At 34.0% G+C, this 25,697-nt stretch overlaps 3 protein-coding genes across 3 annotated transcripts; all 3 read left to right on the top strand.

The window, feature by feature from the left end:
* Positions 1 to 109: 109 nt before the first annotated feature.
* LOC109793646 (uncharacterized) lies at positions 110 to 4,286 on the top strand. The gene is made up of 2 exons (XM_083067769.1): positions 110 to 1,543; positions 1,824 to 4,286. The coding sequence occupies exon 2, from the start codon at positions 2,459 to 2,461 to the stop codon at positions 3,725 to 3,727; it is 1,269 nt and encodes a 422-aa protein (XP_082923895.1). The 5' UTR covers positions 110 to 1,543; positions 1,824 to 2,458; the 3' UTR covers positions 3,728 to 4,286.
* Positions 1,757 to 2,134, top strand: LOC114916429 (uncharacterized). The gene has a single exon (XM_029273098.2). It carries the CDS (start codon positions 1,757 to 1,759, stop codon positions 2,132 to 2,134), a length of 378 nt encoding a protein of 125 aa, XP_029128931.2.
* A 2,474-nt stretch (positions 4,287 to 6,760) lies between the features above and the next one.
* On the top strand, positions 6,761 to 10,525 carry LOC114916420 (uncharacterized). Its single transcript, XM_029273067.2, has 6 exons — positions 6,761 to 6,973; positions 7,189 to 7,229; positions 7,371 to 7,534; positions 7,658 to 7,757; positions 8,319 to 8,488; positions 9,705 to 10,525. The coding sequence occupies exons 1-6, from the start codon at positions 6,849 to 6,851 to the stop codon at positions 10,218 to 10,220; spliced, it is 1,116 nt and encodes a 371-aa protein (XP_029128900.1). The 5' UTR covers positions 6,761 to 6,848; the 3' UTR covers positions 10,221 to 10,525.
* Positions 10,526 to 25,697: the final 15,172 nt, after the last annotated feature.

Below are 25,697 nucleotides of genomic sequence, written 5' to 3'. Positions count from 1 at the left end.
AAGTCTGCCAAATCTCTTAGAGCACCTCCAATGGAGGGTGCTTAATGGGTTCCTTATTCTTAAGCAACGTTCCTTATAAAAAACCCCGTTAGACTTATCCTACAAAAACCCCGTTAGACTTATCCTACATGGCAGCTGAGTTTCTTAAATTTTTTTGTCAATTGCTTGTACAAGCAACAGTCCTTAGCACGGACAAGAAAAATTTCATTGGTTGAAATTTATCTACGTGGACCACATTTATGAAAAAGAAAAACAGAAAAAACCATGTTCACGTCCTATTTGTTCGTCCGGGGAAGTTTGGCAACGCCGGCCCGTGTCGCCAGTGGCCGTTCGAGCATCATCGGTTGCGCATCACCGGTCGCGTGTCTCCGGCAAGTCCTCTACGCCCCGCGCGGCAACCGGCCAAACCCCTCCGCCCCCCGTGCGCGACCCCTCCGCCTCGCGTGCCAGAAGCCACCGCCCCCCGTGCGCGACCGCCAGAAGCCACCGCCCCCGTGCGCGACCCCGTACGCAACCCCGTGAAGAAAGAGTGAAGGGAGAGTGAGTGACGGGAGAGTGCAGAGAGTGAAGGGAAAGTGTAGGGAGGGAGAGTGCAAAGAATGAAGGGAGAGTGAGAGACTTTGATAAACGAAAATAAGAAAAAAGAGACGTTGGAGAGACGTTGAAAGCCGTTGGAGAGACGTTAAAAGCCGTTGGAGAGACGTTAAAAGCCGTTGGAGAGACGTTAAAGAGCCGTTGGACATTTATATATAAATTGATGTCCAATTTTCAATTCATTTACACTCTATTTTTCACATTGTATAGTTCATTTGCACTCTATTTTTCACATTGTGTAGTTCATTTGCACTCTATTGTTCGGTTAATTTGCATTTCATTATCCAAGTTTACAATTTATTTCAAAATTTTTACTATTCACGTTTACTATTCGCATCCAAAAAAAATTATTTTTTTTGTTCATTTGTAATTTTTTTTATATTCTACCACATGGATCCCAATTAATTTAATTTTCAAAGTTATTTTAATTTTTTACAAAACCAACCACCACCTCCAACCCCTTCCGATGAAAATTCTCAAAATCCTCAATTTTTTACATACCCACCACCACCACCACATTCAACCAATGATAATTCTCCAAATCCCCATTTTTTTATGTATCCACCACCACCACCACATTCAACCAATAATAATTTTCCAAATCCCCATTTTTTTATGTATCCACCACCGATACTAATCAATCCCAATATAATTTTTAGGCCTTCAAATTTTTTTGAAACAGGTTCACCAATTGGTTCCGTATCCGAGTCTCAAGTAAGGCTAGAGAACATCACACTTGATGTTGGAAGGCAACAAGGAGAAGAAATATCTACTAAAAAAAAATCACGTGTAAGTTTTTCTGTTGAAGAGGATAATTTACTTATTCAATCATGGTTCAACATTTCGAAGGATCCAATTGTTGGAGTTGATCAAACTGGAAATAGTTTCTGGATTAGAATCAAGGAGAATTACAACAACAATCGCAATCAATTTCCAGTAAGAAATCCAGGTCAGTTAAAAAGTCGTTGGTTTCGAATCAATAAAGCTGTTCAATTATTTGTCGGATGTTATAAACAAGCTCGTGATAAAAAAAAAGTGACAACTCAGAAAAAGACATCATGGCAAATGCATATAAAATTTACTCGCAAGATGTAGGTGAAAAATTCAATTTTGAGCATGCATGGCTATTATTAAGAGATGACCAAAATGGAAATCTGAATCAATGGAGAGCTCTTCCAAACGATCAAAGATTTCTAAATCTGGGCAATACTCAACGTCTTCTAACACAGATGCAGCCAATGATTGTGAAGAATATGACCCAACAACACCAATGTCTCGTTCAATAGGTCAAAAAGCAGCGAAGAGAAAAAGTAAAGGAAAGGTTGGCGAAACATCTTCCAACAAAGAGGAGTTGGATAACATGACAAAAGCAATGTTAGAAAGAAGTGCTGCAGTTAAGAAATTGGCTAAAGCGAAGGAAGCAGCTAACTTTAGTGCAATGTATGAAATTCTCATGAAGGACACATCTGGAATGATTGAGAAGCAGCTCAAAGATCATGAATTGGCTTGTAATTTTATTAGGCGCAAATTAGGAGATTAAATATTATTGTAATTTTAATTTATGCAAATTAGACTAGTTTTATTGTAATTGAATTTAATTTTTTATAAACTAGCCGTTGTAAACTAACCGTTGTAAACTAGCCGTTACAAACTAGCCGTTGTAAACTAGCCGTTATAAACTAGCCGTTGTAAACTAGCCGTTGTACACTAGCCGTTATAAACTAGCCGTTGTAAACTAGTCGTTATAAACTAGTCGTTATAAACTAGCCGTTATAAACTAGCCGTTATAAACTAGCCGTTGTAAACTAGCCGTTTTTTAACATACTATATAATTGATTCACATTTCTTGCATCTCATTCTCAAAATGGATTCTGAGAGAGAGTTTGATGCTTTGTTTGAGCAAGTTATAGATGAGGAACTTCAAGACAACACTGACGAACGTATAATGAGATTGGTACTTGAAGACAACACTACTCGTCGAAGGAAAAAAAGATTGATGATTGATCGATGTCGTGAAGAAGGGCACAATCGATTGTTCAATGATTACTTCTCTGAGAATTCAGTTTACACAGATGCTCATTTTCGACGACGATTTCGAATGCAAAGGCACGTGTTCCTTAGAATTGTAGAAGCCCTTGGTCATTATGATGATTATTTCAAGATGAGGGTTGATGCAACTCGAAAGAAGGGTCTTTCACCATTACAAAAATGCACAGCTGCAATTCGTATATTAGCATATGGATCAAGTGCTGATAGTACAGATGATTACGTTCGAATTGGTGAAAGCACTGCTGTGGAATGCTTAGAGAGATTTGTATCCGGTGTGTGCAACATATTCGGAGCTGAATACCTTAGGAGGCCTAACAATGAAGATGTTGAACGACTTCTTCAAATGGGGAATGCACGTGGCTTTCCAGGTATGTTAGGGTCTATTGATTGTATGCATTGGGAATGGAAAAATTGTTCAGTTGCTTGGAAAGGACAATTTTGTCGAGGTGATCATGGCAAACCCACAATTATGCTTGAAGCTGTAGCTTCACAAGACTTGTGGATTTGGCATGCTTTTTTTGGTACCGTAGGTTCAAATAATGACATTAATGTGTTGAATGCTTCGAATGTGTTTAATGACGTTTTGTCAGGACAAGCTCCTGCTGTACAATACATAGTAAATAGAACCCAATATAATATAGGTTATTATCTTGCTGATGATATTTATCCTGAGTGGGCTACATTTGTGAAGACCATCCCTATGCCACAAGGAGAAAAGAAAAAATTATTTGCCGAACGACAAGAATCGGCAAGAAAAGATGTGCAATCTCGATTTGCAATTGTGCGTGGACCGGCACGTGCTTGGCGTGTTGATACATTGAAGAATATCATGTATGCATGCATCATACTACATAACATGATAGTTGAAGATGAAAGACACACGTACAATATTAATTTTGATTATGATAATGATGGTAACGAAGTCTCAACTACCTATATATCTATTGGTCCTCATCCTATTTTTGCTGCAACATACTTACAAAGGAGGGCACATCTTCGTGATAGACAGCAACACCGACAACTACAACACGACTTGGTGGAACATATTTGGGAACGATTTGGACATCATAATAACGAAAATTAGTGTGTATTTAATTTTTATATTTAATTTTGTTGTAATTTTGGGTATTTCTTTTTATTATGTAATTTCTCTTTATTATGTAATTTTTTTTATTATTGTAATTTTTGGTATTTCTTTTTATTAATAAATTTATTTTTATGATTGTAATTTTTTGTATTTTTTTTTATTAAATTTTTTTTATATATTTTTTATTATGTAATTTTTATTATTATTGAAATATGAGTTGTAAAAAAATTGAGGTGTCAAAAAGTGTAATATGAGTTGTAAAAAAGTTGAGGTGCTTATAAGCAATTTCCATTGGAGTAAAAGTTGTAAAAATATAGTATGAGTTGCTTATGAGTGACGTGGTACAGTGGGACCCATTTAAAGTGGTTAAGAGTTGCTTATAAGCAACTCCCATTGTAGATGCTCTTAGGCAAATCAGTAGACGAAAGACTCAAATTATAAATTTTAATGGTCTACCAAAGGTTGTCCATTTAAGTGTCTCGCATTCCAAAATCTTTCAAATGAGACTTTTCACACATTTAACATTACTAGTAGGATCTAAAACCAATAAAACCTGATATAAGTTTAACTCTTTGCTCCTCCATCTAGAACTAGGAGCACTTACCTATAGGTTACAATATTTATTTATTATAAAATAAAATTATATTTTATACATGTACTTATTATTTTATTATTATTTAAATTAGTTAATGCAATTCAATTAATGATTTATCAATTCATTTATAACTTGCTAACTTATATACTTCATCAAATTGATCCATAGTTGGAATTTTTATATATTATCTTATTTTATTTTAGTAAATAAATTAAATTATTACATATTATCATGTCTCCTTTTTAATAATTCAATATAATTCTGATATGATTATAAAGTGTTATTATTTTAATTATTGTATGTTACTTCTTTATCAATATAAGAAACATAGACTAAAACTCAAATTATAAAGTAATTTATTTTCATACATTAATTTAAAATCCCTTACCTTGACAAGAAAACTCTCCTTACACTTTCTATCAAGGATTTTCAATACTTTTTCTTCCCTCTTCAAAGATTACATTTCATACATTTTCATATTTAGGCAAAAAATACAATTCTTAATTATCTAAAATTATTATTATTTTTTATGTTTACATCTATGTAGTTCACTTAATCACATTCGATTTAATCATTAAAATATATATCATAATTTAAATTATTTATTATAAATTTAAAATATAAATTATATACTTAAAAGTATTTATTTATTATGAATTAGAATTATATAGAAATCATAATTTAACTTGTGCAATATACAAGATAAAACATTAGTTAAAATTAAAAGTGAGCATATTAATCAGTAACAATATATAAAGAGAATATTCTTTTTAGTGTTCATTTTTTCAAAGACAATCATATCTTCATGTTTTTATTTTATTTTTTCTCACTAATTTATATTTAAAGATAAAATAGGATAAATATATATGTAAAAAATAACTTCCTCTTTAAAAATAATAATTATTCACTTTTTTAAAATATTATTTTTTTATGGAGGCACATAATACCTTTTTCCTTCTAATAAAGGTAAAATTACATGTAAGATTTAATTTAAGATAATAATATTTTTTTTAATAAAAATATGATATAGAAGTAAAATGAATGAAAAACATTATACATCTTTTTGAAATTTGTTAAAATTGTTATATTTTTAAAGTTAAATTATGTATTTTTTTATATGATATATCTTTATATTTTTAAAATATTTATATATAGTAACAAAAATATATTTAATATAAGGTTTTATTTATTATTTCATCCAAAGCTGGTGAAATATCATGCCGAGTCCCAAATTTTATGAGATGTTGTATGTGTACATATTTATCAAAATATTCTAATCAACTAACAACTAATTCAATAAATAATTTTACAATGCCTGTGGCACTAAATTTAGAAAATTTATAATAATAATTATTATTAATATTAATTAAAGTGACACTATAGTTAATTTAGTTACACAACAAAATTTTATTTCCGTTGTATATGACACAGATACCGGCACAACACATGTAAAGAGGTTATTTTAATTAAATATTTTATTTAAGAAAAATATTTCAATAATATTTTTTCTATTCCCTAAAAAATGTCATGCCTAAAGAAAAAATAAGTTATTAAATAAGTATTATGTTAATTTTTTAATATAGTATTAGTTGCATTTTTTTAATTAATATTTCTCATAATATTCTTTTTAAATTAATATTATATTACATCATTTTTAATAAAGAAAATTAATCAAAGTTAATTTTGTAAAATTATTATTCTTTTTTATCTATTAATTAAAATTTCTTGATCTATAAAATAATAAAGATGATATTTATTAGATAGATAAAATAATTTCTTTAAAAGTTAAATAGTAGTTTCCAAAAAAGAAGGTTAGCACCAAATAGTGAACATAAAAGGCCACAAAATATAAGTAATCCCACATTACATTACAATTTCTTAATTACAGTTGAAATTATCCACACACATGCACACATATATATATATATATATATATAATTATTTCAATTAACTAATATTAATTTAATATTTAATTTTTAAAATAACTATAACAATAAAATTCAGTAAGTGTATAAATATTATTATTTTTAATTAAAATGATATAAAATACAATTAAATATACAATAAAAATTTATTTTAACTTTGTATGGCTCTAATATACAAGAAATTTATTTTTATTATTTTTTTCTATACTAAAGCTACTTTTCACTTAAAGAAAATTTATTTCTATTGTATTGTAGAGAGTATCAATCAAATATTTTTTTTGTCAATTTTTTTTAAAAGTAAAATATTCAGTTAGTATTTTTTTTAGAAAGAGAATTAAAAAGTAGTAATTCAAAAAAAAAATTGCAGAAAAGTGGCCCATAAAACATCTATAGCCCAATAAAAACACCACAATGCATTGCATTACGTCCTTCAAGGAATCTAAGACCATTGTCTTGTCCGATTCTGACATCAGCCACTCACTCACATTAAATATAAATAAAAAGGGTTTTACAAAAAAAAAATAAACGAGAAACAATATCTAGGGTTTCTCTTCCCTTCTTTCTTTCTCTTTCGCATTCTCTTCCGAATTCATAAGCCATGGAATCTCCCGGTAACGAGCATGTGGTAGGCGGCGCCGAACCCAACGACGTTGTCACAACATTTTCTCACAGAGAAGAACCCCACAATTCTCAACCCCTCACCGGCGATGGTGCCAGTCCCGGGTAACTTTCCCCTTTCTCTTTTTTCTCTCAATTCCTTTTGTTTTTTCGGAAATTTTTTTAATTGGAGCATTTGGGAAAACCCAGCTTAAGAAAAGATCGATTCTTTTGTAATTCTTAGAAAATGTTTTTTTTTTAATTATAATTTTGTTATTTAGAATAGATGGTGATAATGTTCTTAGATTTGGTTCTAATCGCACTCGACCCATAATTTGCAGAAAGATATTTATAGGTGGTTTAGCGAGAGAAACGACAATGGGTTAGTGCTTGCTTTGTCTTCGTTTATAATATTTGTAATTATTAGAGGGTGATAATCCCTTCTATGAATTGTGTGGATTTGTAGTTTTGTGCATTGGTTTCTGACTTACCCTACCCCGATGGATTGTGTTTTGTGTTGTAGATCAATTTATCAAGCACTTTGGTAAATATGGTGAGATAACGGATTCAGTTATCATGAAGGACAGGAAAACTGGGCAACCTCGAGGATTTGGGTTTATAACTTACGCGGATCCCTCGGTGGTCGATAAAGTCATTGAGGATCCTCATATCATCAATGGCAAACAAGTATGTCTTGAATTTGATGATGTCTTATCTAAGGATGTCATGTTACCTGTTTCTGTTTTGATTATAGTGATTAGCGAATGGATACTTTGCTGGCTCTTATGGTTTTGGGATCATTATATATAGGTTGAGATTAAGCGGACGATACCAAGGGGAGCTGTTGGCTCTAAGGATTTTAGGACAAAGAAAATTTTTGTAGGTGGAATTCCTTCAAATGTGACTGAAGGTAGGTTGCCTCTTTAGTTAGTTAATTTTTTGCTGCTTGACTCTGAGGTGTCAATAAGGGGGACACTATGCAACACCTTGAGAGAGCAAACTCCAAAATATGAGGACATTATGGGCATAAAAAATTATCTAAGTTTCAGATCCTAGAATCGGATGCTGTTTTATATATACACAAGAGTACTGTTTAGGATGTGTCAGACGATAGCTCTGATATTGTACATGGACAGAACTGCCTTATTGTGTTGTACTTGTACCTATTATGCTCATGCTTTCCTGTAACATTTCTTCTTATGAAATACTTGGCCACATGTAAATCACATCTGGGCTGATGTGAATGATTTGTTATGTTATTATGATGGGGTGTAAGTAAATTGACTATTTTTATTATGAATCCCGTTTCTCCTTTTAAAGCTCTTTTAAAATTAACTTTAGCTATTTGTTAGACACTATAAAGTTATTGATTTTGAAAGTAACTTATCACTTGTTAAACATAAAATAGCTGCAGGGAATGGCAGTTTGCTTTGGTTGATATTGTTTTTAATCAAGAGATGCACTTGTGCAGATGAATTTAGAGACTTCTTTACTCGCTATGGAGAAGTCAAAGATCACCAAATAATGCGGGACCACTCCACCAATCGATCTCGTGGCTTTGGGTTTATCACATTTGACACTGAAGAAGCTGTTGATGATCTTCTATCCATGGGGAACAAAATTGAATTTGCTGGAGCTCAGGTGAGGAATCTTTTATTCAAAATAGGTTCCTGTATTATTCTATCTGGTAGATGTAGGATTCAGTGTAATAAAGGGATTGGCTCGTGTAATTGGCATCCAATTCCAATGGATTAATTTTATGAATTTGATATTTTCATGGCTGAAAGTTTGTTTTGAAATGTCTAAAATTTTAAAGATTGGCTTATTGATTTTGTCAGCACCATGAATTGCAGAATCTAAAACTTGTTTTCTCAAAAAAGCCAACTCTTCTAAAGGTTTAAGCTTTTAGGTAGAACCTCATTAATTAATGGCTCTGATTTTCATGTCCAAAGAATATCACTCACGAATCATCAATAACTTCTACCCGTACTTTACTGTCAATAATAAATTAGCAATGATTTCTGAATACTGATTTTCCTATTCAATTCATTGTATACTGAATACAAAAAATATTAGATACATAGTTTCATAACATCATATATATCTATTTTAGTGATAAATACGGCTTTAAGTATAGTTTCATAACATCATATATATCTGTTTTAGTGATAAATACGGCTTTAAGTAGTAGAGTGGGTTTGCATATAATAATCCACATCAGAAATATGGGTCAATTGGTTAACCAAATCAGTTATGTGCTACGACCTTGAAAGGTTTACATTAAAAAGGGACACATGGCAAAGAGGAAGGATAGTGGGTTTTGGGAATGGGAGAGAGGGTGTATTGGTAAAGTAGTGGGAAAGGGTAGTTATAGAGGAAGAGTTGGTGTATTGGTAAATTTAGTGAACTTCACATATTCTGCTTCATGCAACTTTTACTCTTGTTTTGGAATAGTATGCAGAAACTACATTGGAAAGTAAAATTATATGGAGAGGACGTTCAAACATATTACTTAGAAATTCACCTTGTAATCTATTTTTAGGGAGGGGGTGGGGATTGTGTATAGTTATAATGGTAAACGACATGATGCCATCTGCAAGAATGTTTCCTCGAGTACTCATTAACCTGATCTATCAACCTTTGAAATGGTCTTTCTTAGTTTAACTTTTTGCACTACCATCATGGATTGACACCTTACCAATCACAAACATTTTTTACTTCATTCATAATAATTATGTCTTTAGTTCAACAGACCAAGAAGCTTCTGAGAACTATTTTGGCTACTTAGTTTTTCTTTTTTGTTTTCATCAAATGCAAATTTTATCAATAAAGTAACCTTGTCATCTTTCTTCGGTAGGTGGAAATCAAGAAGGCTGAACCAAAGAAGCCAAACTCAGCACCTCCACCATCCAAGCGCTATAATGACTCGAGGTCTTCATACGGTGGTGGTGGATATGGAGATGCTTATGATGGATTTAGTGGAAGCTTTGGAGTTGGGGGTGGCTATAGGTCAGGCGGTGCTTATGGTGGTGGTAGGGGCAGTGCTTATGGTGCCTATGGAAGTGAATTTGGTGGATATGGAGGATATGCTGGTGCGATGGCGCCGTATCGAGGAGATCCATCCCTTGGCTATACTGGTCGTTATGGTGGAAGCTTTAGCCGAGGGTATGATCTTGGTGGGTATGGTGGACCGAGTGAGAATTATGGCGCATATGGTGCAGGTGGTGGTTCTTCTGGCGGTGCTGGTGCCTATCAAAGTGGCTATGATGGCAACATAGGGGGTGGATATGGAGGGGCTAGTGGAGGCCCCTTCTATGGAAGCAGTAGAGGAGGATACAATGCTGGTGGTAGATACCATCCTTATGGAAGATAAGATTGGAAAGCAAGCATTTGTAGTCTAGGACTAATGTGTCTAGCATCAAAGCAAGTTTGTAGTTTGTGTTTGGTTCATCAGTTAGATTACATACTCTCTTTTGAAAAATGAATTGTCAGGGTTACTTTCATCTATCAGCACACTCATTTCTTGAATTCCAAACAAAATTTCCTTTTGCCCCCCTTTTAAGTCTTTTTTGGTTGATGTAAGAACTGCAAATTGTGCAGATGGTTGTATTCTCAATCTTGTTTATTTGATGCTTGTAATGCTTCTTACTGAAGTCTATTTTCTTTTATTTGGTTTAATTACTCCTTTATGTCGATTTGTTATTTCTTGCATAGGATCTTTTAGGTAAACTTTTTTTAAAAACACTAAAAATATAAGAAAATGAAATAAATTTATTCATAAGTTAAAATTAGTTTTTGCATTATAAAAGCTCCCTTATTATTTTATGGTTAAAATGATTTTTTTTAAGTTCTTATAGTTTTACTTAATTTATTTTTAATTTTATAGTTTAAAATAGACTTTTTTGTCCTTATACTTATTATTTTTCTTAATCATCTTTAGTTTTTATAGTTTAAGATAGGTCTTTAGTTCTTATATGTATTTTTTTTTAATGTGAAGAGTATTAATTCAATTTTATATATTTGATCTTAAATTTATTTTGTTGAAGTTTCTTTGAATTGAGACTCTTGATTTTTCATACTTCTTTTGTACTTTATTGGAGTTTTTTTTATATTCTTACAAAATTGAAGACTGTTATCATGTTAACATAAAATATAATGTTACAAAAAAAATTAAAAATGGGAACTAAAATGATTATAAAATTATAAGTGTAGGGACTAATAAAATTTATCTTAAACTATGAAGACTAAAAAAGATGATTGAAAAATGAGTATAATGACTAAAAGTCTATCTTAAATTGAAGGGATTAAAAAGTAAAGTAAAACTATCAATTTTAAAAAATATTTTAGACTTATTTTATTTAAAATCTTATTTTTAATATATTTTAATTTTCCTTTTCTTAAAAAATGTTTTTAGTGTAGCTTATTTTAAGAGACTCGGTTATGAGTGGCGACCAAACCCTAATGATAGGCCACACATTGTTGTCAATTTTTGCCTAATCATTTTTTGTCCATCACTTCGTTGTTGCATTATATTAACAAATAAAATAACGTATTAAAATGACCAGATTTTATTGAATGTCGTAAATATTTTGTACTCGGTGAATATAAATTAAATTCTTCAATTTGCCAAGAGAAAATAGTACATTTGTTTAACGTACATTGAGCATCATTTTGTGTCCTAATAACATTTATTCGTTGATTATGCGTCGAAGTTTGTGTTGATATGATTTGATATCTAACCAAACAAGTTCTAAAGAGGTATGGGTCTATGTATACTTTTATACTTTGGGTATGTTTCACGTTATTGTTTTTCGATGTAGAAATATTTTAATGTGTAGTATTTAATTTTGTGTTGGACTTCAAGTAAGGACGAACTCTATTATGGACAAATTTATCATATTGTTTATGTGTGTACAAGTGAATAGTAATTATTTTTATTTATTTATTTTATCTAAACTATTTAAAATTATTAAAATGTTCTCTTTATTAGAAACTATTTGAACTTAACGGCCATCGCTTGTCCTTTACTTTGGTAACAATGCACTCGTCGCATACTCACTCATCAAAGATAGCCACCTTCTAGCCGTTGTTGCCGGCACGAAACTTGATGCAAACGAGGTGGATTTATGGAAGTAGATTAGGGCTTCAAGGGTTTGATTCGATTGGGTTTTGACAAGATAGACGCAATTGTAGAAAAGGTGTGTGGCAGTGTCAGAGGTGGAGTGGCGAGGGTGGTCTACGCAAGTATGTGATAATGAGGGAGTGGGTGGTGTAACATCCCGAATTTTTTACTATTACAATATCAATTATTATTATTATTATTATTATTATTATTATTTTTTATATTTATGAATATTATTTTTATAGTTATTTTAGTTAATTAAAAGGGTTCTATAAAGTTTTTGTAAAGGTTTGTAATAATTTAAATTATTTATGAAAATTTTTATAAAATTCAGTCTTTTACGCTGGAACGGGCTGTTCCAAAAGTGGAACGGGCCGTTCCAAACAATGAAAAATAAACTATTTCTGAGCAGCAGAATGGGCCGTTCCAAAAGTGGAACGGACCGTTCCAAAAGTGGAACGGACCATTCCAAAGTAGAAAAGAGGCCTATTTAGGTTCTTCCAGAACGGACCGTTCCCAAAGGGAAACGGGCCATTCCAAAATTCTAAAAATGCCTAGAAAGTGAAGTTGGAAACGGGCCGTTCTGCTTATGGTCAATCAGTGTTAACATGAACCCCAGAACGGGCTGTTCTGATTTTAGAATGGGTCGTTCTGCTTTTTGAAAACTGACCGTTTCGATTTTAGAACGAGACGTTCCTATTGAAAAATTTGCCTACATTCGAAGGCTCCGGAACGGGCCGTTTCGGGTACACCAGGATGCCTATAAATAGGAGGGAGGGGGGTGAAAAAATTATAACGGAGTGAGAAGGTGAAATTAGAGAGAGAGACAGAGAGAGAGAGAGAGAGAGAAAGAGAGAGAGAGAGAAAGAGAGGGAAAGAAAGAGAGAATCCAGATGGGGAAGTTCTGCTCAAATTTTAGCTTCTGCTTATCTAGGTAAGGGGGAGGAGAACCTTATCTCTTTAAAATTTTATATACTATTATGTATATTTATTTATGTTATTTTTTATGTATATTTATTTAGTGGGGTGTCCCTAACCTCATTTATTTGCTTAATTTATGATTATTTTTATCCATATTAATTATTAAGGTGTTCATATTTTATATTGTTTAATTATTTTATAATGATTGTCATTTTTATTTATATCATTGGTATTTTTAATATATTCTTTTTACGTAAATATATTTATTGTAAATATATTTATAATCAACTATAATATAGTTGTGATATCTTGGACTTGTCTTGTTATTTTTTCACATATTTATGAAGATAAATATTGTTCCTATGGCCATAGAAGATAAAGTTTGAATTATTTGTAGCTGGAGGTTTGACCTTGGGGATTTAAATGAGTAAGGAATGAAGGTGAAATATCCTATTATTGGTTAAGGTGAAATATCCTTTTGTTGGTTGGTAATATGATGATGTTCATTTATCCTGACTAGTCACTACAAGTATAATTCAAATTTTATTGTATCATGAAAATCTAATATATGATCTATATATATATATATATGTTTAATATTGATTATAAATAATTCTGTATATTTTTTTGAATTATTGTATTTATTGGATATTGTTCTCACTCCTCTCTTTTCTTTATTTTTAAAATTAAATATATTATAAAATAGATGGATCTACTTGGGATTTCAGATCATTTTGCAGTTGTTATCGTTGTTGTCTTCTTTGGAAGGAAATGGAATGTGGAGGTTATTTGATGAATCTATTATAATTTTATTTTTTATTGTAAATTTATTCCCACTATTAATGTAAATATTTTGTAATAGAAGTGAAAGAAAGGAATATTGTGTAAAATAATACATTATTATAAATATATTAGAACGATATGTTATGTAATAAATTTACAAAATATTCTTTTTCTTTATCTTTATCTTCAAAAAAAAAAAATTGTTAATGATATAATTGCGAAAATATTATATAAGAAAAGATATAATTATTATTATATAAATGGGGCGTTACAGGTGGTGTTGTGGTTAGAGGATAGATCAAGCCTGGGAATAGAGTCGTGGCCAGTGTAGGTGTGGCGAAGGAGGACAAGGGTGACGTAAGAGAGGAAGAAGGGGAAGGCAAAGTTGTTGGGAGTGAGGCCAAGGGAATGCAGGCAATGGAGTGGGAAGGGTGGTCTTGCGACTGTGGCGAGGGCAGGGGAGGTCAACAACCACGTTGGTCTCCTCATTGGAGGAAATCGATTCAGAAATCTTGTCTTCGTGGACCTTCTTTACTTCTTTGATGCTTACTGATTTCTCTTTAGGTTCAACTTCAACTTCAATTGTAACATCCCAATTTTTATTTCACTTTTTATTTATTTATTTTTAATTAAGGGTATTTTGGTAATTTTACAAAGGTAATAGGGGTGATTTAGTAGCTTGGAACGGGCTGTTCCGGAATTGGAACGGGCCGTTCCAAACTACCAAAAAACATGTGATTTAGTAGCTCGGAACGGGCCGTTCCGGAATTGGAACGGGCCGTTCCAAACTACCAGGTTGTGTGTGAGTTAATAGCCCAGAACGGGCCGTTCTCAAGGTAGAACGGGCCGTTCCAGACGATTTAATATGCCTTTAACCCTAAATGAGAACGGGCCTGGAACGGGGCGTTCCCAAAATTATGGCCGTTGGGGGTAATTAATGCACACCAGAACGGGCCGTTCTGGTTTTGGAACGGGCCGTTCTGGATGTATTTTTTAGCCACGTTTTAAGGGTCCGGAACGGGCCGTTCCGGATTTGGAACGGGCCGTTCCGGCGTAAAAAGCCTATAAATAGAGCTGTTTGCCACTCCCAAAAAGCACACCTCTCATTTCTGACTTCTTTTCTTCTGCTCTCTCTTCTTTCCTCTACTTTCTGCTTCAGACCGAGGGGAACCCAGCGAGGGAGATCAACCAGATCTAGTCTAGATTCAGCTTCTTCATATCCAGGTACGGGGGAAAAGGGAATTATTTATATATAGAGTTACATGAGGGAATTTGGTAGAGGAAGAACCCCTTAGAATTATGAGCAATTTTAGAAATATTTCTGTTTGAAGAATTATTGGCATTATTTGATTCTGTATATATTTAGGACAGTAAATATATAATTTGTTTGTAAAAATGATGCTCTAGGAGGGAGAACAAAATTATAGAAAAGTGCCTGTAAGTTAGGTTTTGGAAAAATTGGATTATTTCTGTTTGAGGAATTAATTATATCATTAGATTCCGTATGTGTTGAGGATTAGAAATATATATTTAAATCGTAAGAATGATGATCTGGGAAGAGAGAACGAAATTGTAGAAAAGTGTCTGTGAGCTAGGTTTTGGAACAATTAGGGGTTTTACTGTTTATGTTGAAATTATATTAAATTGGTAATTCCGTTGTTTATTATATTAATTTATGAATATCATTGTTATATTATTTGATAAAAATTGATGATTTAAATGTGAATTACTTGATACGTGTGAAACCCATTATTTTGGACATATCTGATATATGTATGAAATTAAATTATGAGATGTTGTGTGGAATGTGAATGAGATGTGGTTGTGGTTCTTCACACCTATGACCAGGGGTGAGCACGGCCCGAGATTGTTACATGAGTATCGTGACCTTGGTTAACATGTCAGGGGTGAGCACGGCCCTAGATTAGGGGTAACGTGACCTTGGCACAGTGTTATATCAGGGGTGAGCACGACTCTGGATTGTTACGTGGGTATCGTGACCTTGGTTAACATGTCAGGGGTGAGCACGGCCCTAGGATAGGGATAACGTGACCTTGGCACAGTGTTATATCAGGGGTGAGCACGGCCCGGGATTGTTAAATGGGTAGCGTGACCTTGGCATAGTGTGAAGTGCAAGATTTGGGATGATTGGTTTGATTGAGAATTATGACGTGATGACAATGCATGAATGATTGAAATACGATATGTTGAAATAATTACGAATATTAAATAATATATTGTGTTTTCTTATGTGCTATATATATAGATGTTTTCTTTTCTCACCGTGCGATTTGTGGATATTTTAGGTGAGGAAGATCTGGCTACGAGTGGTATCTAGAATGCCAACGGTTGAATTATCGGGATGCTCTGATATTGTGACATCGGGGCAAAAAGGATTTTTAGAACATAGATTTTTATTGTAAATGTTATTTTGAAAATAATTTGAAAACTCTTGCGTTTCATTTTTTGTTATTGTGGTTATTGAAGGATAATTTTTATGATTCTCATGTGAACCCTTTTACCGAAATTGAAAAATTTATTTATAAGTTTTTATTATTACAATATATATGTTGGGGTAGTAAGGGTGTCACATTTAGTGGTATCAGAGTAGGTCGATCCAATCGGCCGTGAGTTATGAGTCTACTATGCTTGTTTGGTAGATAATTGATGAAATGATTGATTGTGAAATTTGTTGATATGTTAGTTTGTTGTTTACTTATAGTATAATTGTTAACTTTTCTGGTGATCAGAAAAGTAATGGTAGGAGGTAGGAACGATCGTGCAATCGCTGATGCCCTACAAGCGATGGCTCAGGCTCTTGGTAATATGAACCAACAACCAGAGATAGATTGGTTGGAGAGATTCCAACGAAATAATCCGCCAAGTTTCCGTGGGGGTTATAATCCTGATGGAGCTGCTGACTGGATTTTTGAAGTGGAAAAGATATTCCAAGCTATGGGATGTCCTTTGATACAGAAGGTGACTTTGGCTGCCTTCATGCTTTCTGGAGAGGCTGGCATCTGGTGGCAAGGTGCTCTGCAAAGAATGATAGCTGCAGGTACCCATGTGAACTGGGAGAATTTCAAGCAGCTATTCTTGGAGAAGTACTTTTCCCGAGATGTAAGACATAAGAAACAGGTGGAATTCCTTGAATTGAAGCAAGGAGAAGATTCTGTGGCTGATTATGTGACTAAGTTTGAAGACTTGGTTAGATTCTGCCCTATGTATGATGGTGTGGGCAATGAAGAGGAAAAATGTGTGAAGTTTGTGAGTGGTCTTCGCCCTAAGATTAAACAAGTTTTCAATTATCAAGGGATTACTCACTATCACGAATTGGTAAACAAGTCCCGAGTATATGATGAGGATAACCGTGCTAGGGTAACTCATTATAAGAGTGGAGGACCCATGAGGAATAATAAGTTTGGGTCATCTAGTAAGGGTAAACCTTACACCAAGTTTGCCGGGAATTCGAGTTCTAAGGTGAATAATCAAGGTTTTGTGCAACAAAGAAGCCAAGTTTCCACGGCTAGCCAAACTTCTAGAGGAGGAAGTGTGGGTTCTGTTTCACACAACAATTGCTACAATTGTGGGAAGCCAGGTCATAGGGCATATGAATGTCCGTTACCTAGAGAAATAACGTGCTTCAAATGTCAAGAGAAGGGACATAGAGCTCGTGATTGCCCCAAGAACAAGACAACAGAGGTTGGAGGGAGTGCTAGCAAACCTCGAGCGACAGGAAGGGTGTTTGCCTTGAGTGGTGCTGAAGCTTCGCAATCCAAAGACTTAATCCAGGGTATGTGTTTCATTAATAGAACTCCTCTAATTGTTTTATATGACTCTGGTGCGACTCACTCTTTTATATCACATGCGTGTGTGTCCAAATTAAAATTTCCTATTTCTTCCTTGTCTTTTGAGTTAATAGTAGAGACACCAACTAGTGGTTCAGTGTCTACTTCTGAGGTCTGTTTAAAATGTCCTTTGATTATTGAGGGTAGAGATTTCATGGTTGACTTAATTTGTTTGCCTCTAAGTCAGCTAGATGTTATTCTGGGTATGGACTGGTTATCTTCCAATCATGTCCTTTTGAATTGTGCTGATAAATTTATTGTCTTTGGTGAGCCTGTTGAAAAAGTGAGTAAGGATTATTTGACTGCCAACCAAGTTAAGGTATCTTTACAAGAGGATGCCCAAGTGTACATGTTGTTAGCTTCTTTGAATTCTGAGAGTAATGTTTTGGTGAATGAACTGCCTGTTGTGTGTGACTTTTCGGATGTCTTCTCTGATGATATGACTAGCTTACCACCTAGAAGAGAAGTAGAATTTTCCATAGACTTAGTACCAGGTACAAGACCTATTTCTATTGCACCTTATAGGATGTCACCCGTAGAGTTAGTGGAGCTTAAGAAACAAATAGAAGACTTGTTGGAGAAGGGGTTTGTGAGGCCTAGTGTATCACCTTGGGGAGCACCCGTACTATTAGTTAAGAAGAAGGATGGTAGTATGAGATTGTGTGTAGATTATCGCCAGTTGAACAAGGTGACCATTAAGAATAAATATCCATTGCCTAGGATAGATGATCTTATGGACCAGTTGGTGGGTGCTTGTGTATTTAGTAAAATTGATCTTAGATCGGGGTACCATCAGATTAGAGTTAAGGGTGAGGATGTACCTAAGACAGCATTTAGGACTCGTTATGGACACTATGAGTATCTAGTAATGTCTTTTGGTGTGACAAATGCTCCTGCAATTTTTATGGATTACATGAACCGAATTTTTCATCCGTATTTGGATAAATTTGTAGTTGTCTTCATAGATGACATACTAGTTTATTCCAAGACTAAAAAGGAGCATAAGGAACACTTAAAGGTAGTACTTCAAACTCTCAGGGAGAGACAACTTTATGCCAAGTTGTCTAAGTGTGACTTTTGGCTAGAGGAGGTGAGTTTCTTAGGACATGTGATTTCAAGTGGAGGTATAGCAGTAGATCCATCTAAAGTTGAGGCGGTGCTTAAATGGGAGACACCTAAGTCATTTAGTGAGATTAGGAGTTTTCTTGGATTGGCTGGATATTATAGAAGATTCATAGAGGGATTCTCTAAGTTAGCATTACCCTTGACAAGTTTAACTAGGAAATGAGTTATGTTTGTATGGGATAGTAAATGTGAGAATAGTTTCCGAACCCTTAAGGAGAAGTTGACTAGTGCACCTGTTTTAGTGTTGCCTGACCTTAGTAAGACTTTTGTGGTTTATTGTGACGCTTCTAAGATGGGTTTGGGTGGAGTGTTAATGCAAGAAGGAAAGGTCGTATCTTATGCATCTAGGCAATTGAAAATACATGAGAAGAATTACCCCACCCATGATTTTGAATTAGCAGCTGTGGTATTCACACTCAAGATTTGGAGACATTATTTGTATGGTTCAAAATTTGAGGTATTTAGTGATCATAAGAGTCTTAGGTATTTATTTGACCAAAAGGAATTAAATATGAGACAAAGGAGATGGTTAGAGTTCCTTAAGGACTATGATTTTGATCTTAGTTATCATCCGGGTAAACCTAATGTGGTGGCTGATGCATTGAGTAGGAAATCTTTGCATTTGTCTTCTCTTATGATTAGGGAGATGGACCTTTTGGCTCAATTTAGAGACTTGAGTTTGACTTATGAGGTGACCCCTAGAAGTGTGAGACTAGGTATGACTCGGGTGACTAGTGAGTTGTTGAGGGAAATTGGAGAAGCACAGTTAATGGATTCATTTCTAGTGGCTAGACGTGATGCTATAGGACAAGGTGTTGGAGGAGAATTTACCTTGGGTGTAGATGGAGTGTTAAGATTTAAAGACCGAGTGTGCGTGCCTAGTGACCCTACACTTAGACGTTTGATCCTAGAGGAAGGTCATAGGAGCAAGCTTAGTTTTCACCCAGGGGCAACTAAGATGTATCAAGACCTTAGGAAGATATTTTGGTGGCCTAGAATGAAGAAAGATATAGCTGAATTTGTGAGTGCCTGTTTAGTGTGTCAGAAGGCTAAGATAGAACATCAGAAACCTTCAGGACTACTTCAGCCTTTGAGTATACCCGAGTGGAAGTGGGATAGCATTTCTATGGATTTTGTAGTTGCTTTGCCTAGGACTAGGAGAGGGCATGATTCCATTTGGGTTATAGTTGATAGGTTGACTAAGAGTGCTCATTTCTTACCTATTAACATTAGGTATTCTCTAGAGAGATTGGCTGGACTGTATATTGATGAGATTGTGAGATTGCATGGGATACCATCTAGCATAGTTTCAGATAGAGACCCTAGATTCACCTCTAGGTTTTGGGAGAGCCTACAACGAGCTTTGGGGACCCAACTTAGACTTAGTTCAGCTTACCACCCTCAAACTGATGGTCAGACTGAGAGGACTATTCAATCTTTAGAGGATTTGCTTAGAGCCTGTGTGTTGGACCAAGGGGGTAGTTGGGATAGTCTTTTACCTTTGATAGAGTTTACCTATAATAATAGTTACCACTCTAGTATAGGTATGGCACCTTATGAAGCCTTGTATGGTACGAGGTGTAGGACCCTTTGTGTTGGTGCGAGCCTGGTGATAATGTTATCTTAGGACCTAAGATTGTGCAACAAACCACTGATAAGGTTAGATTGATACAAGAGAGGATGAGGACAGCTCAGAGTAGACAGAAAAGTTATGCTGACAAGAGAAGGAAGGACTTAGAATTTCAAGAAGGTGACCATGTGTTTTTGAAAGTCACTCCGTGGACTGGGGTTGGTAGGGCATTGAAATCCAGAAAACTTACTCCTCGATTTATTGGTCCTTTCCAAATTCTAAAAAGAGTCGGTAGTGTTGCCTACCAAATTGCTTTGCCTCCTAATCTGTCAAATCTCCATGATGTCTTCCACATTTCCCAACTTCGGAAATACATCCATGATCCTTCGCATGTGATTGAGTCGGATCATCTTGAGGTTAGGGAGAACCTAACTGTGGAAGCTGCCCCGGTGAGAGTCGAGGATCGAATGGTGAAGCAACTTAGGGGTAAGGAAATTCCTTTGGTGAAAGTTATTTGGGGAGGAGCTACACTTGAAAGTGCTACTTGGGAGTTAGAGGAGAAGATGAAAGCTTCATATCCATTTTTATTTGCTTCAGGTAATTTCGAGGATGAAATTTCTTAAAGGAGGGGAGAATTGTAACATCCCAATTTTTATATCACTTTTTATTTATTTATTTTTAATTAAGGGTATTTTGGTAATTTTACAAAGGTAATAGGGGTGATTTAGTAGCTTGGAACGGGCTGTTCCGGAATTGGAACGGGCCGTTCCAAACTACCAAAAAACATGTGATTTAGTAGCTCGGAACGGGCCGTTCCGGAATTGGAACGGGCCGTTCCAAACTACCAGGTTGTGTGTGAGTTAATAGCCCAGAACGGGCCGTTCTCAAGGTAGAACGGGCCGTTCCATACGATTTAATATGCCTTTAACCCTAAATGAGAACGGGCCTGGAACGGGGCGTTCCCAAAATTATGGCCGTTGGGGGTAATTAATGCACACCAGAACGGGCCGTTCTGGTTTTGGAATGGGCCGTTCTGGATGTATTTTTTAGCCACGTTTTAAGGGTCCGGAACGGGCCGTTCCGGATTTGGAACGGGCCGTTCCGGCGTAAAAAGCCTATAAATAGAGCTGTTTGCCACTCCCAAAAAGCACACCTCTCATTTCTGACTTCTTTTCTTCTGCTCTCTCTTCTTTCCTCTACTTTCTGCTTCAGACCGAGGGGAACCCAGCGAGGGAGATCAACCAGATCTAGTCTAGATTCAGCTTCTTCATATCCAGGTATGGGGGAAAAGGGAATTATTTATATATAGAGTTACATGAGGGAATTGGGTAGAGGAAGAACCCCTTAGAATTATGAGCAATTTTAGAAATATTTCTGTTTGAAGAATTATTGGCATTATTTGATTCTGTATATATTTAGGACAATAAATATATAATTTGTTTGTAAAAATGATATGCTCTAGGAGGGAGAACGAAATTATAGAAAAGTGCCTGTAGGTTAGGTTTTGGAAAAATTGGATTATTTCTGTTTGAGGAATTAATTATACCATTAGATTCCGTATGTGTTGAGGATTAGAAATATATATTTAAATCGTAAGAATGATGATCTGGGAAGAGAGAACGAAATTGTAGAAAAGTGCCTGTGAGCTAGGTTTTGGAACAATTAGGGGTTTTACTGTTTATGTTGAAATTATATTAAATTGGTAATTCCGTTGTTTATTATATTAATTTATGAATATCATTGTTATATTATTTGATAAAAATTGATGATTTAAATGTGAATTACTTGATACGTGTGAAACCCATTATTTTGGACATATCTGATATATGTATGAAATTAAATTATGAGATGTTGTGTGGAATGTGAATGAGATGTGGTTGTGGTTCTTCACACCTATGACCAGGGGTGAGCACGACCCGAGATTGTTACATGAGTATCGTGACCTTGGTTAACATGTCAGGGGTGAGCACGGCCCTAGATTAGGGGTAACGTGACCTTGGCACAGTGTTATATCAGGGGTGAGCACGGCTCTGGATTGTTACGTGGGTATCGTGACCTTGGTTAACATGTCAGGGGTGAGCACGGCCCTAGGATAGGGATAACGTGACCTTGGCACAATGTTATATCAGGGGTGAGCACGACCCGGGATTGTTAAATGGGTAGCGTGACCTTGGCATAGTGTGAAGTGCAAGATTTGTGATGATTGGTTTGATTGAGAATTATGACGTGATGACAATGCATGATTGATTGAAATACGATATGTTGAAATAATTACGAATATTAAATAATATATTGTGTTTTCTTATGTGCTATATATATAGATGTTTTCTTTTCTCACCGTGCGATTTGTGGATATTTTAGGTGAGGAAGATCTGGCTACGAGTGGTATCTAGAATGCCAACGGTTGAATTATCGGGATGCTCTGATATTGTGACATCGGGGCAAAAAGGATTTTTAGAACATAGATTTTTATTGTAAATGTTATTTTGAAAATAATTTGAAAACTCTTGCATTTCATTTTTTGTTATTGTGGTTATTGAAGGATAATTTTTAAGATTCTCATGTGAACCCTTTTACCGAAATTGAAAAATTTATTTATAAGTTTTTATTATTACAATATATATGTTGGGATAGTAAGGGTGTCACATCAATGGTGGTTTAATGCTTTCCTATGAGTTCAAATTTAGCTTGGGTAGTTGGTGAGGGAAGAAGGTTGGCGACGAGCTACACTTCTTTTGTCAAATCTGGTTTTTGAAGTTCATTGGAGTTGATTTTTAGGATTCCTCAGCCATGGATCGATTGGAAGGGAAAAGATTATGAACAAAAAGAAACACAAGCAGGGATGTTAGCAATGGTGATGAAGGTGTCTATTCAAAGTTGAAGGAGCAGAAGGGGGTGATGATGGTGACATCGGAGAAATGGAAGGGAGGGTTGGGATAATTGAGTGAGATTTAGGTTTTTTCTTTTGGACAAAATGGTCATTGACGACCAAAAAATAAAATTAATACATTAATAAAAAATTTATTATCAAATAAATCTCTGTTCAATTTCATTATTTTTATATCTAATGGTATTTTTTACTTCTCCATTGATAAACCACATGAAAACTATCTTTTTATTTCTTTATCCACCCGTGCACCACATGATGTAGTGATTTACCATAGATTTCACTTGAAGTAAGTCCTTTTATTATGTTTTACGGCTAAAGGTTTTTAAATATCTTGAAAGCTTTTTTTATTTGAGTTAGATGTATTCTTAACTAAATTTCTTTTGTTGATTTTTTAAATTAATTTTAATATTAAAATAGTGACTTTATTCTATGAATTTGTCAAAAAGATGGTACGTTAAAAGGAAAAAGCTATATCATTAAATGAAAAAGGTGTGTAAAAGTTCAAGTAGCAGTCCGATAAGGAATATAAAGAAATTTAAAGGGTAGTAACATAGGATATGAACATAAGTTATTATTTGCATGAGTACAAGTCGAAATTAGGATTTTTTTTTTCCCAGCACAAGTACGTGAATATTCAGTTTACTCAAATCTTAATTATTGTCATACTTGTTTTAACATTATTTTTTGTTTCCTTTCTTTTGTCTTTTTATCTTCTACGGTACCAATTTTTTATTTATTATTCTTTTGGTGTCTTTTTCCCTTTTATGTTGTTGCTCTATCTTTTAGTACAAGTGACTCCATAGCCAGTTTCTATTTTGTCCTTCTATCTTTTATTTAGTTGTTGTCTCTATTTTTCAATCTAAAACGCTAAAACCACTTATTATATGAAAGACCTATCCTCTCTCTTTTTATTTATTTTTTATAGCACTTAATTATCTATTTAGCCTTCACACCTCCAAACTATCCTTTTCAAGGATTAGAATTTTTTTTTTTTTTTAATTAAGATTACAAAATCAAGTGATGTTAGCTACCATTAATTAACATACAAGCTAGTTAGTTTTACTTATAATAGAGTTCCAAAGATGTGTAGTTTAACATGTTTTAATTTTAGTGGGTGTTTTCATTTTCTTATTAAATATAATTTTAGACGACATATACTTTGATATTTAAGTTTAGAACTAGTGTGAGAAATAACTAATAAATATATTAAAATTAATAATATAAGCCTTTAATTTACTTTTTATATACATGCATTTATTCTTAATATTTATATAATCTTTTGATAATATATACATACTACTTAATATATCTTTTCAAGAAGTAAATTAAGAATCAATGGTATGTATCCTTTAATTGTACATAACTTGAGGAGTTTAAATGTTTAATCACCAAGTCATGAATTAAGAGAAACTAGCTCTTAAATAAATCCGAGTATCTAAAAAAATTAGTCTCTAATTAGTTAAAAGATGCTTTGGTTTCAAAAACAAAAAATCAAAGGAAATGATTTTTTTTTTGTCAGTTGCATTTTTCGTCCCATAAATTGGTCTATGTGTGATTTTGGTCCTCTAATCTATTTCAAAGCTAATTAGAACCTTAATTAAACATAGTTAATCCTTCTATCATTTTTCTTCTACCCAAGATCCTAAAATTGTTAGCATTTGTAAATATTTGTTTTTATTTGGGGAAAATTGATGTTTTGGTCGGTGAATTTATAATTCCCTCGCATGTTCCTTTTAGGTGTTTTGGTTAACCACAGTGTGGCAACTCAAAGAGAGAAGATAACTATCTTCTAATTTGGACAAATGAATGAATGATGCTTTCAGGAAAATGAGACTATATATTTTGGTGTCCCAGTTCCACCATACAAAAATCTCGAATTACTCTTAGCATTGTGGTGATAAATGTGTAGGACCAAAAACAAATGGCAAAGGCGTCATGGATGATGGAACATTGGTGTTGGTGACCTAAAGGTGCTTTTTCAGCTATATACATTCTCGTGGATTTCCCATTTGCCTTTTCATGCCCTAATTCTTCCTCCATTGGGACTTGGATTCTAATTTTCTCTCTTCTTTGATTTCACCTTCTCCAATTTGAAAAGAATTCCAAAGTTCTTTGATGCACTGGCTTTTCTTAAAAAAGAAAACCTTTGCCTCAATTAAATAACTTTAGATGCACGCATAAACATCTAAATTAATTGATATGAAATTATTTTAGATTAACAAGTATGTAATTTAGTTTGAGTTTGAATTTTAAATATGTAACTGTATTAGATATTTGAAAAGAAATTATTTTCGTTCATAATAATTTTATTCGACTTAAAATTTTCTCCAATAAAAGATATTTCGGTCCGTGAAGAAAAGAAGCTTTGCATAAACAAGACTAATAGTGAAGAGGTAATATAATAGGAAGAGAATTGAAAAGTTGATATTGAGAACACCATGACAACAATTACACGACAAAAATGAAAACAGTTGCAAACTATTCAGCTCTATGAGAACATATAAATGGGTGATCAAAGATGCAATAATAAAAGAAGCATATAGGCATATAATTGGAGACAATGCACGTGTTTGAGTCCAAATTACACACAC

This window comes from Cajanus cajan, chromosome 2 (genome assembly GCF_000230855.2).
Source record: "Cajanus cajan strain Asha chromosome 2, NIPB_CcT2T_4, whole genome shotgun sequence".
Classification (NCBI taxonomy): Eukaryota; Viridiplantae; Streptophyta; class Magnoliopsida; order Fabales; family Fabaceae; genus Cajanus; species Cajanus cajan.
Note: the sequence above shows the minus strand (reverse complement) of the source record. Positions and strands in the feature narration are given on the sequence as shown.

Excerpts from the sequence above, each read along its gene's own strand:
- LOC114916429 (XM_029273098.2), top strand. The coding sequence starts at position 1,757 with ATGGAGAGCTCTTCCAAACGATCAAAGATTTCTAAATCTGGGCAATAC.
- LOC109793646 (XM_083067769.1), top strand. The coding sequence starts at position 2,459 with ATGGATTCTGAGAGAGAGTTTGATGCTTTGTTTGAGCAAGTTATAGAT.
- LOC114916420 (XM_029273067.2), top strand. The coding sequence starts at position 6,849 with ATGGAATCTCCCGGTAACGAGCATGTGGTAGGCGGCGCCGAACCCAAC. Across the intron at positions 6,974-7,188 it reads GGCGATGGTGCCAGTCCCGG|AAAGATATTTATAGGTGGTT; the intron begins GTAACTTTCCCC and ends CATAATTTGCAG. Across the intron at positions 7,230-7,370 it reads AGCGAGAGAAACGACAATGG|ATCAATTTATCAAGCACTTT; the intron begins GTTAGTGCTTGC and ends TTTGTGTTGTAG.